This window comes from Rutilus rutilus, assembly GCF_951802725.1.
Source record: "Rutilus rutilus genome assembly, chromosome: 3".
NCBI classification, from domain to species: domain Eukaryota; kingdom Metazoa; phylum Chordata; class Actinopteri; order Cypriniformes; family Leuciscidae; genus Rutilus; species Rutilus rutilus.
Genome location: NC_140211.1, coordinates 58569104 through 58582713, shown reverse-complemented (window position 1 = coordinate 58582713; position 13610 = coordinate 58569104). Strand labels below are relative to the sequence as shown.

At 41.2% G+C, this 13610-nt stretch overlaps 1 protein-coding gene across 1 annotated transcript in view; it reads left to right on the top strand.

The window, feature by feature from the left end:
- LOC311287484 (polyunsaturated fatty acid 5-lipoxygenase-like) overlaps positions 1–13610 on the top strand; it is a gene marked incomplete at its 5' end in the record, with an annotated part of 34020 nt that overhangs the window by 14265 nt on the left and 6145 nt on the right. The window contains 8 exons of the mRNA XM_084404354.1: positions 957–1070; positions 1195–1301; positions 1486–1658; positions 3060–3194; positions 3316–3519; positions 3784–3870; positions 4312–4481; positions 4624–4736. Coding sequence (XP_084260480.1) covers positions 957–1070; positions 1195–1301; positions 1486–1658; positions 3060–3194; positions 3316–3519; positions 3784–3870; positions 4312–4481; positions 4624–4736 — 1103 coding nt within the window. The remainder of the gene's footprint in view (positions 1–956; positions 1071–1194; positions 1302–1485; positions 1659–3059; positions 3195–3315; positions 3520–3783; positions 3871–4311; positions 4482–4623; positions 4737–13610) is intronic.

Genomic DNA, 13610 nt, shown 5'->3' with positions numbered 1-13610 from the left:
TTAAGATACAGATTGCGAGTGAATTAATTGGAGCTCAACAATAAGAGTTGAACAATAAGAAATGACTGAGCTTTCCTGTTAAGAAGGACCTTCCTGGCAATTTGGAGGGAGGAACTCCAGCATGCTTTCTTCAACATGCTTCCCTCAAAATCTTCCCACTTGTAAATGAGTATAGTTGTATTGTGTTCTCTATGACTTTTGTCAAGCCTTGGGCCATGATTTGGTTAATGCCAAACGGAATTTGCCATTGCACTAATTTGGATATTCTACTCCCTGCTAAACAACTCATTAGTCATCACACAGACCATTGGTTGAGGTAGAAGGTGATGCGCTGGGCTTAGACAAGGAGGATTCCCATTCATCTCAATGGAAGTACAGTACAGTAAAATGATTTTCTGGCAATGCTGACACTTTTTAGAGTCCTCCCAAAAACACGCCACTGGTAAAACAAAAAAAAATATATATATTTTATTGATTGATTCCAATTTGTTGCAGTTTTATGAAGAAAAATCCCCCAAATGTTTTACTTATAATTGTCTCTACACATTAAATTGGGCTGTAATAAAAAAACAAAAACATTTCTTATTCTATTCTAACATTCTACATTTTCATAAACTTAATATAAATATTGGTGTCTTTCATGTTAGTCCAGACAAAGATGATGAAGAAATGTCAAAAAGGATCAAAATAACTTAAGGCTTATTAAATAACTCCATGTAACATAAACAAACAGTGTGCTGTGCAGAAACAATACCAGACAATAAGAACCTGAAAACAGAGCATATATTAACAAGATAACAAACTAAAAGAGTAACAGGTGTGATGATAGAAACAAAGAAAACTGACGATAATCAAACTAAAACTATCAAACTTTCCATGAAAGTGAAACTAACTTAACATAACTGTACATGACAGTGTAACTGTTCAAGTAAGTGTTGCCATTTTTCTTGTTGAAGGTGGACTGAGTGGCGCCAAGGCTTCCCTATGAGCATAGATGGCAAAACACTTCCTACAGAAGTTCAGTTTGATCCGGAGAAAAAAAATGACTTCGATTTGAATTCCTGGAAAGCGTAAGTTTTTGTCGTGGCCACAGTCCTTGTTGATTTGATACTGATTTTTTCCTCAGTTTTCCAGAATGAAATTCATGCAAATGATGTTCTTGTCTATAATTATACATTATGCACTCTGTTTCAGGACTGTGGATTCACTTCTTGACATAATTAAAGGTTTAACCTATACCTGGAAAGACATGAAATTTTTTAAAAAGATATTGGAAGGGTTTAACATCAACCCTCTACAAAGTATGGATTATTTCTTCCTTGGTCAACAATGTTTGTTTGTTTGTTGTTTTTCTTCATTTAAACAAAATCTATAGATCCAAAAACACAATTGTTGTGAGAAACCAAAATTGCAGAGGCACATTTTTGTTCATGCCTGTAAAGCCTTTGACAGTTGCCTCCATTTCCCCCCTTGAAATCTGAACAGAGAAACTGATGCAAAACTGGAGAGAGGATTACGTGTTCGGCTATCAGTTTTTGAATGGCTGCAATCCTGTCATGATCAGGAAGTGCATGAAAATTCCAGACAAATTTCCAGTCACACATGAGATGGTGGAGGGCTTTCTGGAGAAAGGTGCCACACTACAAGAGGAATTAAAGGTCAGAAACATTAAGACAAAAATCACTTGGGCTGGGTTTCCCAATAACGTTGTCTCTTAGCGCGCTACAAAGACTCATAAGGTATAACTTAACTAAACTAGGCGTTTAGCATTACTAGGCGTGTTCCCACGAAATATACCTTAGAAAGCTGCTTAAGATATACCTTCTTACGTGCGACGTTACCCGGCGCTGTCCATGGCGATGGTGCTGAATTGGTTGATATCGATGGCTCGAGAATCAATTATTCTTTTGTCCAGGCGCTGTTTCACTGCTTTATGCTAGAAAAGTGGTGTTTTTTTTTAATATAAAAGAAGCACTTCAGAAATAGTTGAAATTACATTTATTAGGACTAATAAAATAATCCAAACTATAATAGCCTATAATAGTCTAGCCACATATTTTAAAATTGTAACATATATATTGCTGACACAATAACCATTTCAAAAATTTTACAAGCTTTCATCTCTTTCCCATTTTTGTTCGCTGAGGTGGAGCTGCGATGAAAAATTGTTCTTGTAAATACTTTCCAGCATTTCAGTAATAAAAGTTTACATCTTACGTACGGTGCTCGGCAGTGATCAAAAAGGATTTAAACAGTGAATTTTGAATCTCTTCTTGAGATGTGGATTCAGACGGCAATTAAATTACCACACGACCTGTTTGTCAAAAAACAGTAGTTACTAATTTGGACAGGGATTTTTACGCGGGTTGGGTGAGAAAAAAACACTGATATTATGGATTCGGACGGCACTAAAATCACAGACTTACCCCTGTAAATGTTTACAATACCGGACGAGCCCATGAGAAACAGTATTAGCGTCCGAATAGAACTCCGAATAGAACTTAAGTGACAGTAGCTTATGCTTTCACTGGCCTTTAAAAGCGCTCTTTTATTAAATTAATAATATAATAATAATAATAATATAATTAAAATTCTAACAACAATCAGTGTGATTGACAATTTTATTCTTTGCATGAAAACACTTGAATTAGCCTGAATGAACACTTGTCTTGTGTGTATTAAAACTTCAGAATTATATTCGTATAGACCTGCAACAGTGATAAGGTAAAGCTAAGAGTGGTCCAGACCAACCTTCCGAACGTATGACTTACAGAAGGTGTACTTAACTAAGAACGTTTCGGGAAACATGTATTAACGATAAGGTACAGCTTAAGGTGTAACTTAAGAACGACGTAGCGTTAAGAAGGTTTCGGGAAACTCAGACCTGAACGGTTTGTCAATAATCACATCCAAGGCTTGTATCATATTATTTCACATAAATCACATAATTAATAACACTTCACATAATTTAATTTAATTTACATAAATGACTTAAATCAATGTTATTTTAACCCACAAATAATTAATTCTAAACTTTACGCCTGTGTACATGTTTACAGGCAGGAAACATCTACATAGTGGATTATGAAATACTGGAGGGAGTTCCAACATCCAGCGATCAGCTTTATCTGACTGCACCCGTCTGCCTGCTGTACAAGAACAGATCGGACCAAATTGTGCCAATTGCCATTCAGGTATCTGTCACATATAGAATCAGTATCAAATGAAAACATCAATTAAAAATAAAAGTGCTTTTGCTGTGAATCTACTCATGAAGTAAAAATGTCCTGCTTGGCTTTATTATATCTGAATCAGCTCAGTCAAAACCCAGGGGAAAAGAGCCCAATCTTTCTCCCAAGTGATAATGAACATGATTGGATGCTTGCCAAGATGTGGGTGAAATCTGCCGACATCATTGTACACGAGTTGGTCACGCACCTTCTCAAGACACATCTGATATCAGAGGTTTTTGAAATGGCCATGTACAGACAGCTCCCTGCGGTCCATCCTGTGTACAAGGTACCTGTCATTCAATATCCAGTCATGATATTTAGATTCAGGGCTTAAACTGAAGATTGTGGTTTCACTTTTGTCAGTTTTTTGATGAAGGGTTGCTGGTTCTGATGTCCTTGCCTTTTCTTTCTTTTTTAACGATGGTTTAATGTTAAACAAAAGCCTCCAGGGCAGGACACTGAAAGCAGAGTTCCTCTTTCAGGTTATGCTTTTTGAATACATTTTTATCATTTAATGTACATGTTTAAATGCATCATTTGTTTTTTACAGTTACTGAAACCTCATATTCGTTTCACAATTGCAATCAATGCTGTGGCCCGTGAAAATCTCATCAGTGATGACGGGATTATCAGCCAGGTATTACACCTAATTTAATATATCCACACATAAACAGCATCTTGCTAGGATCCAAAGCAATTCTATACAAATGTTGTCTTTTTCTGCCAAGCCATGATTTCTGTCCATGATATAGGTTTAAAGACGTACATAGTGTTAACAAATCTTCATCATGACAGGCCTGAGCCATTACTTGACTTTTTGGCTTGTGATTTTCTGTCTTTTTGCTGAATGCTCTTACTTCTATTTCATAGGCTACAGTGTATTTAGTTAACTGGTGTTTGCTTAAACCGTCAGACCTAAGTAGTTCCTAAATTTCCCAAAAGCAAAAGCAAAAAACAAACAAAAAAAAAACACCAGAATAAAACTTCACCCATAATCCCCTACATGGTCACTTGAGTAGGCTAAATAAGTGCTGAAAATATTGAGGCAAAAGATTAACTGAATTCTTGGTATCCAAAGATTAGTAGCATCAATGGAGATGGGATAACTAAAGTGATTCAAAATGCCATGAAGACTTTAACGTACGAGTCCCTGTGCTTCCCTGAGGCCATAGAAGATCGAGGAATGAAAGATGTGCCCAATTACTATTACAGAGATGATGGCAAGAAGATCTGGGAGGCAATACATAGGTAGGTGTAGCAACAGTTCAGATTCTGTACTACTAGTGCAAAAGTACAAACTAGTTCACATACACTCCAATGAATTTTTTTTGGCATCCAGAGTTAATATCAATATTTTTATTAATTTGTCATCTTGTTGATCTTCCTGTAGTTATGTTTCTGCTGTGGTCAAGATCTACTATGTCAGCGATGAGACCGTTAAAAATGATTGGGAGATTCAAGGCTTTGTTAAGGATGTTTCCAATGCCATGAATAATTCTGACAGTGAGTACAGGTTTAACTTATCAAACGCCCTATTGACACCTGATATTAAGAGGTTTAGGTCGATCGGAACATAAGTGGACGACACTAAATACAGGTGTAAACGGTCTAAAGCTTGTTCACTTTCAACCACTTTGAGAGTTAGTCGAAAACTCATTAGACCGGATTGCTTTCGTAGTGTAAACGTCGAATGTGTTCGAACAGCCACAAAAGATGCCGACTGAACTACAGTCAGTCACGTTTAACCAGGGATGGAAATTAACACCTAATTTTATTAGAAATAAAAATAGCATACTGTTTCACACGGACGGCAGACACTTTTAGAGGAGGCACACCTTCAAAAAAATGTGGCGTTACATCGCAGGTCTGCAGAGAAAACATCTCAGGAGGAGCCAGTGGACAAAGAGGCGAAGGTCAAAAAACTTTTTTTTAAAGAACGATGGAGAAAAGCAGACCTGCGATTGGTTAGTTTCAAAAGGGAGTCCTGCGATTGGTTAGTTTACGACGAGACAAGTTCTTCTCGGTTTGTCGTCAACACGTTTCAGAAAATTGTGTGTGTCAGGCACGGCGCCAGGATTTCAGTTTTGGATGGGCCAGACCAATTGTGGGTGGGCCTTAAATTAAGACGTTCAATTAAAAACGTTATTCAATCACTGTTTAACCTAATAAAAATTACTGACTAATATACTGTTATATTATCAGTGCGTATAATATAGATTTTAATAGCTTGATGCTCTTTAAATATTTTGTTGCATTGTAAAAAGTTTCGGTGCATAGGAAGGACCCATCCGCGATTGCTCTCCATGGTTCTGACCAAAGAAGAGCACTTTGTAATCTCCATTACGCATCATAAATGGCGTTGTCTCTTAGTGCGCTACAAAGACTCTTGAGGTATAACTTAACTTTGTTGGGGTAAAGGAAAAGACAGAGCTTTACGCATGAGAGAGTCGATCACTACTGCTCCTTCTAACCCATACAGTGATAACACAGGGAAAGCCTGCCTCTTCTAAACAGAAGGGATGCTACAGAGACAACATCCTGACCGCAGGGAGATGACATAGGAATTACATATATGGACTGGCCGTTAGGGCTGTGCTACATATGGAAGGTGTCTGTGGTAGATCCAGCCTTGCTAGGGTGGAACTAGGGGCTCGCTGCTGCCTCCGCCTGTCTGCCTGGGGCAGATTCTCCGCCTGCTCGTCGCAGAGGGCGTCCGCCTGCCGCCGCCTCAGCCCCCGCTAAGCCACCGCAGCGGCCTCCACCCAGGGTGCCAAGCCAGATGGCAAGTGTCAGCGCAAGTGTTCCTGAGTGGGCCACTCAGGGATGGAGGAAGGAGCTCTTGGAGGTGGTTCACAGATCCACTCCCTCCCCCCGGTGGTACCTACATTTTCAAAGAAAGAGCGATTTCCTCTGTTCCTGGGTCCCAAGAGGGCGGTGTGCAACCCTGTAAAGCCTTGCACCCCTCAGCCAACTGTTGTATCGCCAGCCGGCTGTTGGGTGCGTTTGGAGGACCTGGTCACACCATCTCACTCAATAAGAAGCATCATCACCGCACGTGATCGGTTGTTAAGCCTTCGACGTGTACAGTCGTTCACGCCATTATGATTAGAACATTCAGTTCACTTGATCATCAACTTCTAAATTCAAATCTGCGTTCGTGCGTTGGCTGGCGCTGATTATATAATATATAATTATCCCAACTGCTCAGTGTTTTCAACTCGATAAGGTTTATTTTAGGTTTCAGACATTTAAATACACGTAAGTACTAGCAAAACAACATTTATAGTTAGTAAAATACACACTGATGTCTATGGAAGCGGCAAGAACAATCCTTTCAATTATAAATGGATGACGTGTTTAGATGCGCATTGTGTAGGTAACTATAAAATTTACTCTATTCTTCTCACACTTCACCAGCCACTAACTTTAATGTCTTCTTGTCAACTGGGAAAGAATAAACTCGTCCACGGACTGAGGATCTCTTTACCGGTTTGGACCTCTTTTCCCTCAAGAGGCACGTGTCCGGTCGGTGCTAGACAGAAGTGAGAAAGGGTCCCACTGAAACTTTCAGAGGCTCCTGGGGCATATGGCAGACGCAGCCGCAAATAGATCGGCTTCCTCCATATGAAGACCGCTTCAGCACTGGCTTCGTGGCGCGCAGCACGCTCCGTGTGACAAACACCCGGCCTGCCGCCAAACTCTCAGCCGTGTTCAGACCATTTGTTTCTCCAGACTAGACACCCACGTGTCTGCTAACACCAGCTGAGGGGCCACGTATAATGGCCATGCAGTAACGGGGTTCTGGGCGAGCCTCCAAATGCATTAGCATCCATTGCCTCGAGTTGCTAGCAGTACACCTAGCTTGATGCCGCTGCGCAGCAAGCCTGTACTGCTTAGTACATCAACCGTTGCACTACGCTTCCCTCACATGTCACAACTCTCCCGCCACCTCCTCCTATGGAATCAGAAGCTTCTGACGTTGCTTCATCCACTTTAAGTTCCGGCCTGCTCAATCGTGCCACCGACAAGGCCTCACGACAGCCTGTGGCCGAGGAGAGTGGCGACTCCATCCTCAGGCGGTCCAGCTGTTCTGGGATTCTGCTCTGGGATTCTGTTTGCCTCTCCAAAATCGTCTGATTGCTGTTGTTTACTCCCCGATCGAGCGAGAGGGCTTGGCTCGGAGACACTGGCACACAGCTGGGCCCGGGGCCTATGAAAAGATGTGTTTCCCCAGTGAGCCGTTTTGCACAACACTGTGCTAAGTTTGGAGGGAGAAGGATCAAGTGTTCCTAGTTGCCCCTTAATGGCCCAACTGGACCTATTTCCCTCGAATTTATGCTCCTCTCGACAGCCCCTTCCTGACCCTTTCCTCTGAGACATCTCAGAGATGGGGCACCGTTGGCACCCACGCCAGACCTCTGGAAACTCCATGTCTCAATGCGGAGGTTCAGGCATCTACCTCAAAATGATCATAGTTACTATCACTTCTGCAAGAGCACCCTCTAAAAAGATGAGGCCTGCTTACGACCTGAAGAGGAACCTGTTTGTTGAGTGGTGTTCTTCTCACCGAGAAAACCCCGAAGGTGTTTGATCACTTCTGTGCTTTCTTTCCTGCAAGATGGGCCGGAGCGAGGGCTGTCTCCCTCCACCCTCAAAATGTATGTTGCCTTTGTATTTAACGCACATCATGATGCAGTAGATCCAAATCCGTGGGGAAGCACGACTTGATCGTCAGGTTCCTGAGGCGAGTAAGGAGACTGAATCCGCCTTGCGCCCTCTCTATACCTTCTTGGGCTTATCTCTGGTGCTATTGCACTCAGAGATCTCCCCTTGAGTCACTGCAGGCAGCTGAGTTAAAAATCCTGTTTTTAAAGAAAACCTGCGTGCATTTTCGGTCGACGAATTGTGCCTGGAATTCGGGCCGCCCAACTCTCACGATATCCTGAGACCCCGGCCTAGATATGTGCCCAAGGTTCCTACCTCTCCCTTAAGACGGGGCCAGGTGGTGAGCCTGCTAGTGCCGCCCTGGAGGAGGCAGACCCAGCCCTGGCTTTTCTCTGTTCCTCCCATTGTGGTTATAACAGGACAGACTGCAAAGCCTCAGGACCTCAAACCAGCTCTTGTCTGTTATGGAGACCAGCAGAAGGGAAGGCCCACTGGATAGTGGTTGTCATCATCTTGGTGTGTTTACCCAAGGTACACCGTGCCCACCTGGGTAGTGAGCCTCTCCAAAGAGAGATTGTAGCTCCTTCCTGGGCATTGACACAGGGTGCCTCGCTGACAGATGTTCTTAGAGCTGTGAGCTGGGCGACACCACCACATTCGCTACAAAAATAGCATATGTGTCAAGCCGGTTGCATTCCGTGGGCTCCCTTCACATGAAGCCAGCTTCACTGTAAGCCCGGTTCAAAGTGTCAGCTTTCTGACACTTTGTCAGCTTTCTGACACTTTCATTCCCCTCCTATGGACTGGATACGTGCGCCATTCTTGCTCCACTAGAGTTCTTCTTTAGCTGAACCCTGTTGAGTTCCTCCACACCCTTCGGCCTTGGACGTGGCGGAGCATCCGAGGCTAGGCCTAACACTCGTATGCACTGGTGGAACCTGTGCTAGGCTGGGTCCATATGTTGTAATCCCTACGGTGATCCCATATGTTTAACGTTTTCCTTCAGAACAACCACTGGCTCTGCTCCCTTTTACCTAAACTCATTACTTCAAGTCAAGTCAAGTCAAGTCATCTTCATTTATATAGCGCTTTTAACAATGTAGATTGTCTCAAAGCAGCTTCACAGCAGAGTTAAGTTATTTCCATCTAAAGTTAGTTTTAATTGATTTGGTTCCGTCGCAATGATCATTTGTTATTAAATTAGGGGCCGCTAAGACGACACCATTCTCTCTACACAGACTTTAAACGCGAACCTGTGAGAAACGCTGATGGCGGTCACATGCGCATTTAGAATGGGTTCTATAGTTATGTGCGTTAGAATATACGCAGGTTTGGAATTCCCTACAAGCCAAGCCTAAACAAAATACTTGTCTTTCCTTATAAATTTTGATAAGGAATTTTATTTTATTTGTTGCTTTGGGGTAGGACCGCGAGACGAATTTTCCCGACAACGCCTTATCTGTAGAGTGGTAGTGGGATCCTCCATAGGGAGAGACTAGTTGGCACTTCAGCACTGCGTTGTCATCGGTCCAGGTGAAGGTCCTTCGTCAGATCTGGATACGGCCCGGATCCGGCAGGCTGCAGGAAAAACCTTGGGATAAACACAGACACTAAAATTAGCGTAGATGCCATTCTTCTCATGATGTAACGAGTACATCAGGATTTTTGGGAAGTGTTCCCGGTTCCGGCTGACCTAATCTATGCAGCATAACATTAAATTATAGAAGTCTATAATGTATTATGTGAAAGCTAGGTCAAAGAGATGTGTCTTTAATCTGGCTTTGAACTGACAGAGTGTGTCTGCTTCCCGGACAATGGTAGGAAGACTGTTCCAGAGTTTTGGTGCTAAATAGGAAAATGATCTACCGCCAGCAGTCGATTTTGATATTCTAGGTATAATCAACTGGCCGGAATTTTGAGATCGTAATAGACGTGACGGACTATAATGCGTTAAGAGCTCGCTCAAGTACTGCGGAGCTAAACCATTCAGTGCTTTGTAAGTAATCAGCAATATTTTAAAATTTATGCGATGTTTAATAGGGAGCCAATGCAGTTTTGACAGAACTGGGCTAATATGGTCATACTTCCTGGTTCTGGTAAGAACTCGAGCTGCTGCGTTTTGAACTAGCTGTAGTTTGTTTATTAAGCGTGCAGGGCAACCACCCAGTAGAGCATTACAATAATCTAGCCTTGAGGTCATGAACGCATGAACTAATTGTTCCGCATTTGTCAATGAGAGCATATGACGTAATTTAGATATATTTTTAAGATGGAAAAATGCGGTTTTACAGATACTAGACACGTGACTTTCAAATGAAAGATTGGTATCAAAGAGCACACCCAGGTTCCTAACCGACGACGAAGACTTAACAGAGCAGCCATCAAGTGTTAGACAGTATTCTAGATTATTACGTGAGGAAGTTTTTTGTCCAATAATTAGAAACTCTGTTTTTTCAGAATTTAGAAGTAGGAAATTACAAGTCATCCAATTTTTTATATCCGCTATGCATTCCGTTAATTTTGTGAATTGATAAGTTTCGTTAGGTTTTGAAGAAATATAGAGCTGAGTATCATCGGCATAACAGTGAAAGCTAATGCCATGTTTCCTAATGATATCTCCTAAGGGTAGCATGTACAGAGTGAACAGCAGCGGTCCTAGTACTGAGCCTTGTGGTACGCCATACTGAACTTGTGATCGATGAGACATCTCATCATTTACTGCTACAAACTGATAACGGTCAGATAAGTATGATTTAAACCATGCTAGTGCATTTCCCGTAATGCCAACATAATGTTCTAATCTATTTAAAAGAACGTTGTGGTCAATGGTGTCAAATGCAGCATTAAGATCGAGTAACACTAATAGAGAGATACAACCACGATCGGATGATAAGAGCAAATCATTTGTGACTCTAACGAGAGCTGTCTCAGTACTATGGTACGGTCTAAATCCGGACTGGAAATCCTCGCAGATATCATTTCTTTCAAGAAAGGAACACAGTTGTGAGGATACTGCCTTTTCTAATATCTTTGACAGAAAAGGTAGATTCGAGATCGGCCTGTAATTGACTAATTCTGAAGGATCAAGTTGCGTTTTTTTAACAAGCGGTTTAATCAAAGCCAGCTTAAAGTTTTTTGGTACGTATCCTAAAGACAAAGACGAATTAATGATATTAAGAAGAGGATCTATGACCTCTGGAAGTATTTCTTTCAGTAGCTTAGTCGGTATAGGGTCTAACATACATGTTGTAGATTTAGATGATTTAATGAGTTTATTAAATTCTTCCTCTCCTATAGCAACGAATGAATCAAATTTTTCCTCAGGGAGACTACAATGCACTGCCTGATGCGATACTGTAGTAGACGGTTGCATAGTTATAATTTTGTCCCTGATATTATCAATCTTATAAGTGAAGAAGTTCATAAAGTCATTACTGCTGTGTTGCTTGGAAACTTCGGTGCTTGAAGCTTTATTTTTCGTTAGTTTAGCCACCGTTTCAAATAAATACCTAGGATTATGTTTATTTTCTTCTAATAGGGTTGAAAAATAAGCAGATCTAGCAGCTTTTAAAGCCTCTCTGTAAGTAATTGAGCTCTCTTTCCATGAAATGCGAAATACCTCTAGTTTTGATTTCTTCCAGTTGCGCTCCATTTTTCTGGCTGCTCTCTTAAGGGCCCGAGTGTGCTCGTTGTACCACGGCGTTGGACTATTTTCTTTAATCTTCTTTAAGCGCAACAGAGCAACTGTGTCTAAAGTGCTGGAAAAGAGAGAGTTAAACGTTTCTGTTGTAATATCTAGTTCTTCTAAGCTATCTGAGATGCTGAGATGATGAAACTGATTAGGAAGATTATTAATAAAGCAATCTTTAGTAGCAGAAGTGATAGGTCTCACATATTTGAAACACGGAGTCGGCTTTGCAGCCTTGGCTAAATGCAAATTACACGAGACTAGATAATGATCTGAGATGTCATCGCTCTGCTGCAGAATTTCAACGGCATCAACATCTATTCCGTGTGATAATATTAGATCTAGAGTATGATTACGACGATGAGTAGGTCCTGACACGTGTTGTCTAACTCCAATTGAATTTACATTGTCTTTAAATGCCAATCCCAATGCATCTTTTTCATTATCGATGTGTATATTAAAATCACCAACAATTAGTACTTTATCTGCAGTCAATATTAATTCTGATAGAAAGTCCGCAAATTCTTTGATAAAGTCTGTATGGTGCCCTGGTGGCCTGTATACAGTAGCCAGCACAAATCTCAAACGTGATTTATCGTTTACACTATATATTTTTACATTAAGCACCAATGCTTCAAAAGAATTATATTTAAAACTTGATTTCTTAGTGGTTTTGAAACTATTACTATAGATTACAGCAACACCACCCCCTTTGCGTTTCAGACGAGGCTCATGTTTATAACAGTAATCTTGCGGTGTTGATTCATTTAAAGTAATGTAATCGTTTGGTTTTAGCCAGGTTTCTGTCAAACACAGCACATCTAGGTTATTATCTGAAATCATATCGTTAACAACGAGTGCTTTTGAAGTAAGCGATCGAATATTCAGCAACCCAAGCTTTAGCATTTGCTCATCTGTATTATAGCTGTTTTTTATTTGTTGAACATCAATTAAATTTTTAACCTTAGTTGGGTTTAAACGTTTTTTGGATTTCCAAATTCGGGGAACAGACACAGTCTCTATATGATGATAGCTAGGTGAAAGAGGCTCTATGTGATAGGATTTATCTGACCTTGGTGACGCGAGGCCGCTAGCAGACAGTCGGTTAAGCCAGTCTGTCTGCTTCCTGACCTGAGCCCCAGATTGTCATGTTTGAGCTCTAAGACTATGAGCCATATTACTAGAGAGAAGAGCAGCACCATCCCAGGAGGGATGAATACCATCTCTTTTCAACAGGTCAGGTTTGCCCCAAAAACTTTTCCAATTGTCTATGAATTCTATATTATTAAGCGGACACCACCGAGACAGCCAACCGTTAAGTGAACATAATCTACTAACTATCTCATCACTCCTGCGAACAGGAAGGGGGCCAGAGCAAATTACAGTCCTTGACATCGTACTTGCAAGTTCACACACCTCTTTAATATTAATTTTGGTGATTTCCGACTGGCGGAGTCGAACATCATTAGTGCCGACATGAATAATGATCTTAGAGAATTTACGATTAGCATTAGCCAGCACTTTTAAATTTGCTTTGATGTCAGGCGCTCTGGCTCCCGGCAAACATGTGACTATGGTGGTTGGTGTCTCTATTTTCACGTTCCGTGTAATAGAATCGCCAATAACTAGGGCACAATCATTCTCAGTGGGTGTTTCACTGAGCGGGGCAAATCGATTTGTTATGGTAATCGGAACGGAAGAGTGGTTTTTAGATCCGCGACTAGAGCGATCCCTCACTGTCACCCATTTGCCCGGCTGCTCAGGCACTACTTCAGCCAGAACCGACTCATGTAAAGTGTTCACTATGCTATGCGCATCCAAAACATCTAAAGCACTAGCACTCTTACTATCCTCAATTAAAGTTTGGATGCGTGTTTCTAATTCTGAAATCTTCTCTGTCAACCTAACTGTCTCCTTACATTTATCACATATAAATCCTATATTGTCGACAGAGAAGCCTATACTAAACATGTGACATGAAGTGCAAGTGACAATAACAGGACAAGACATTACTCACCGTGTTT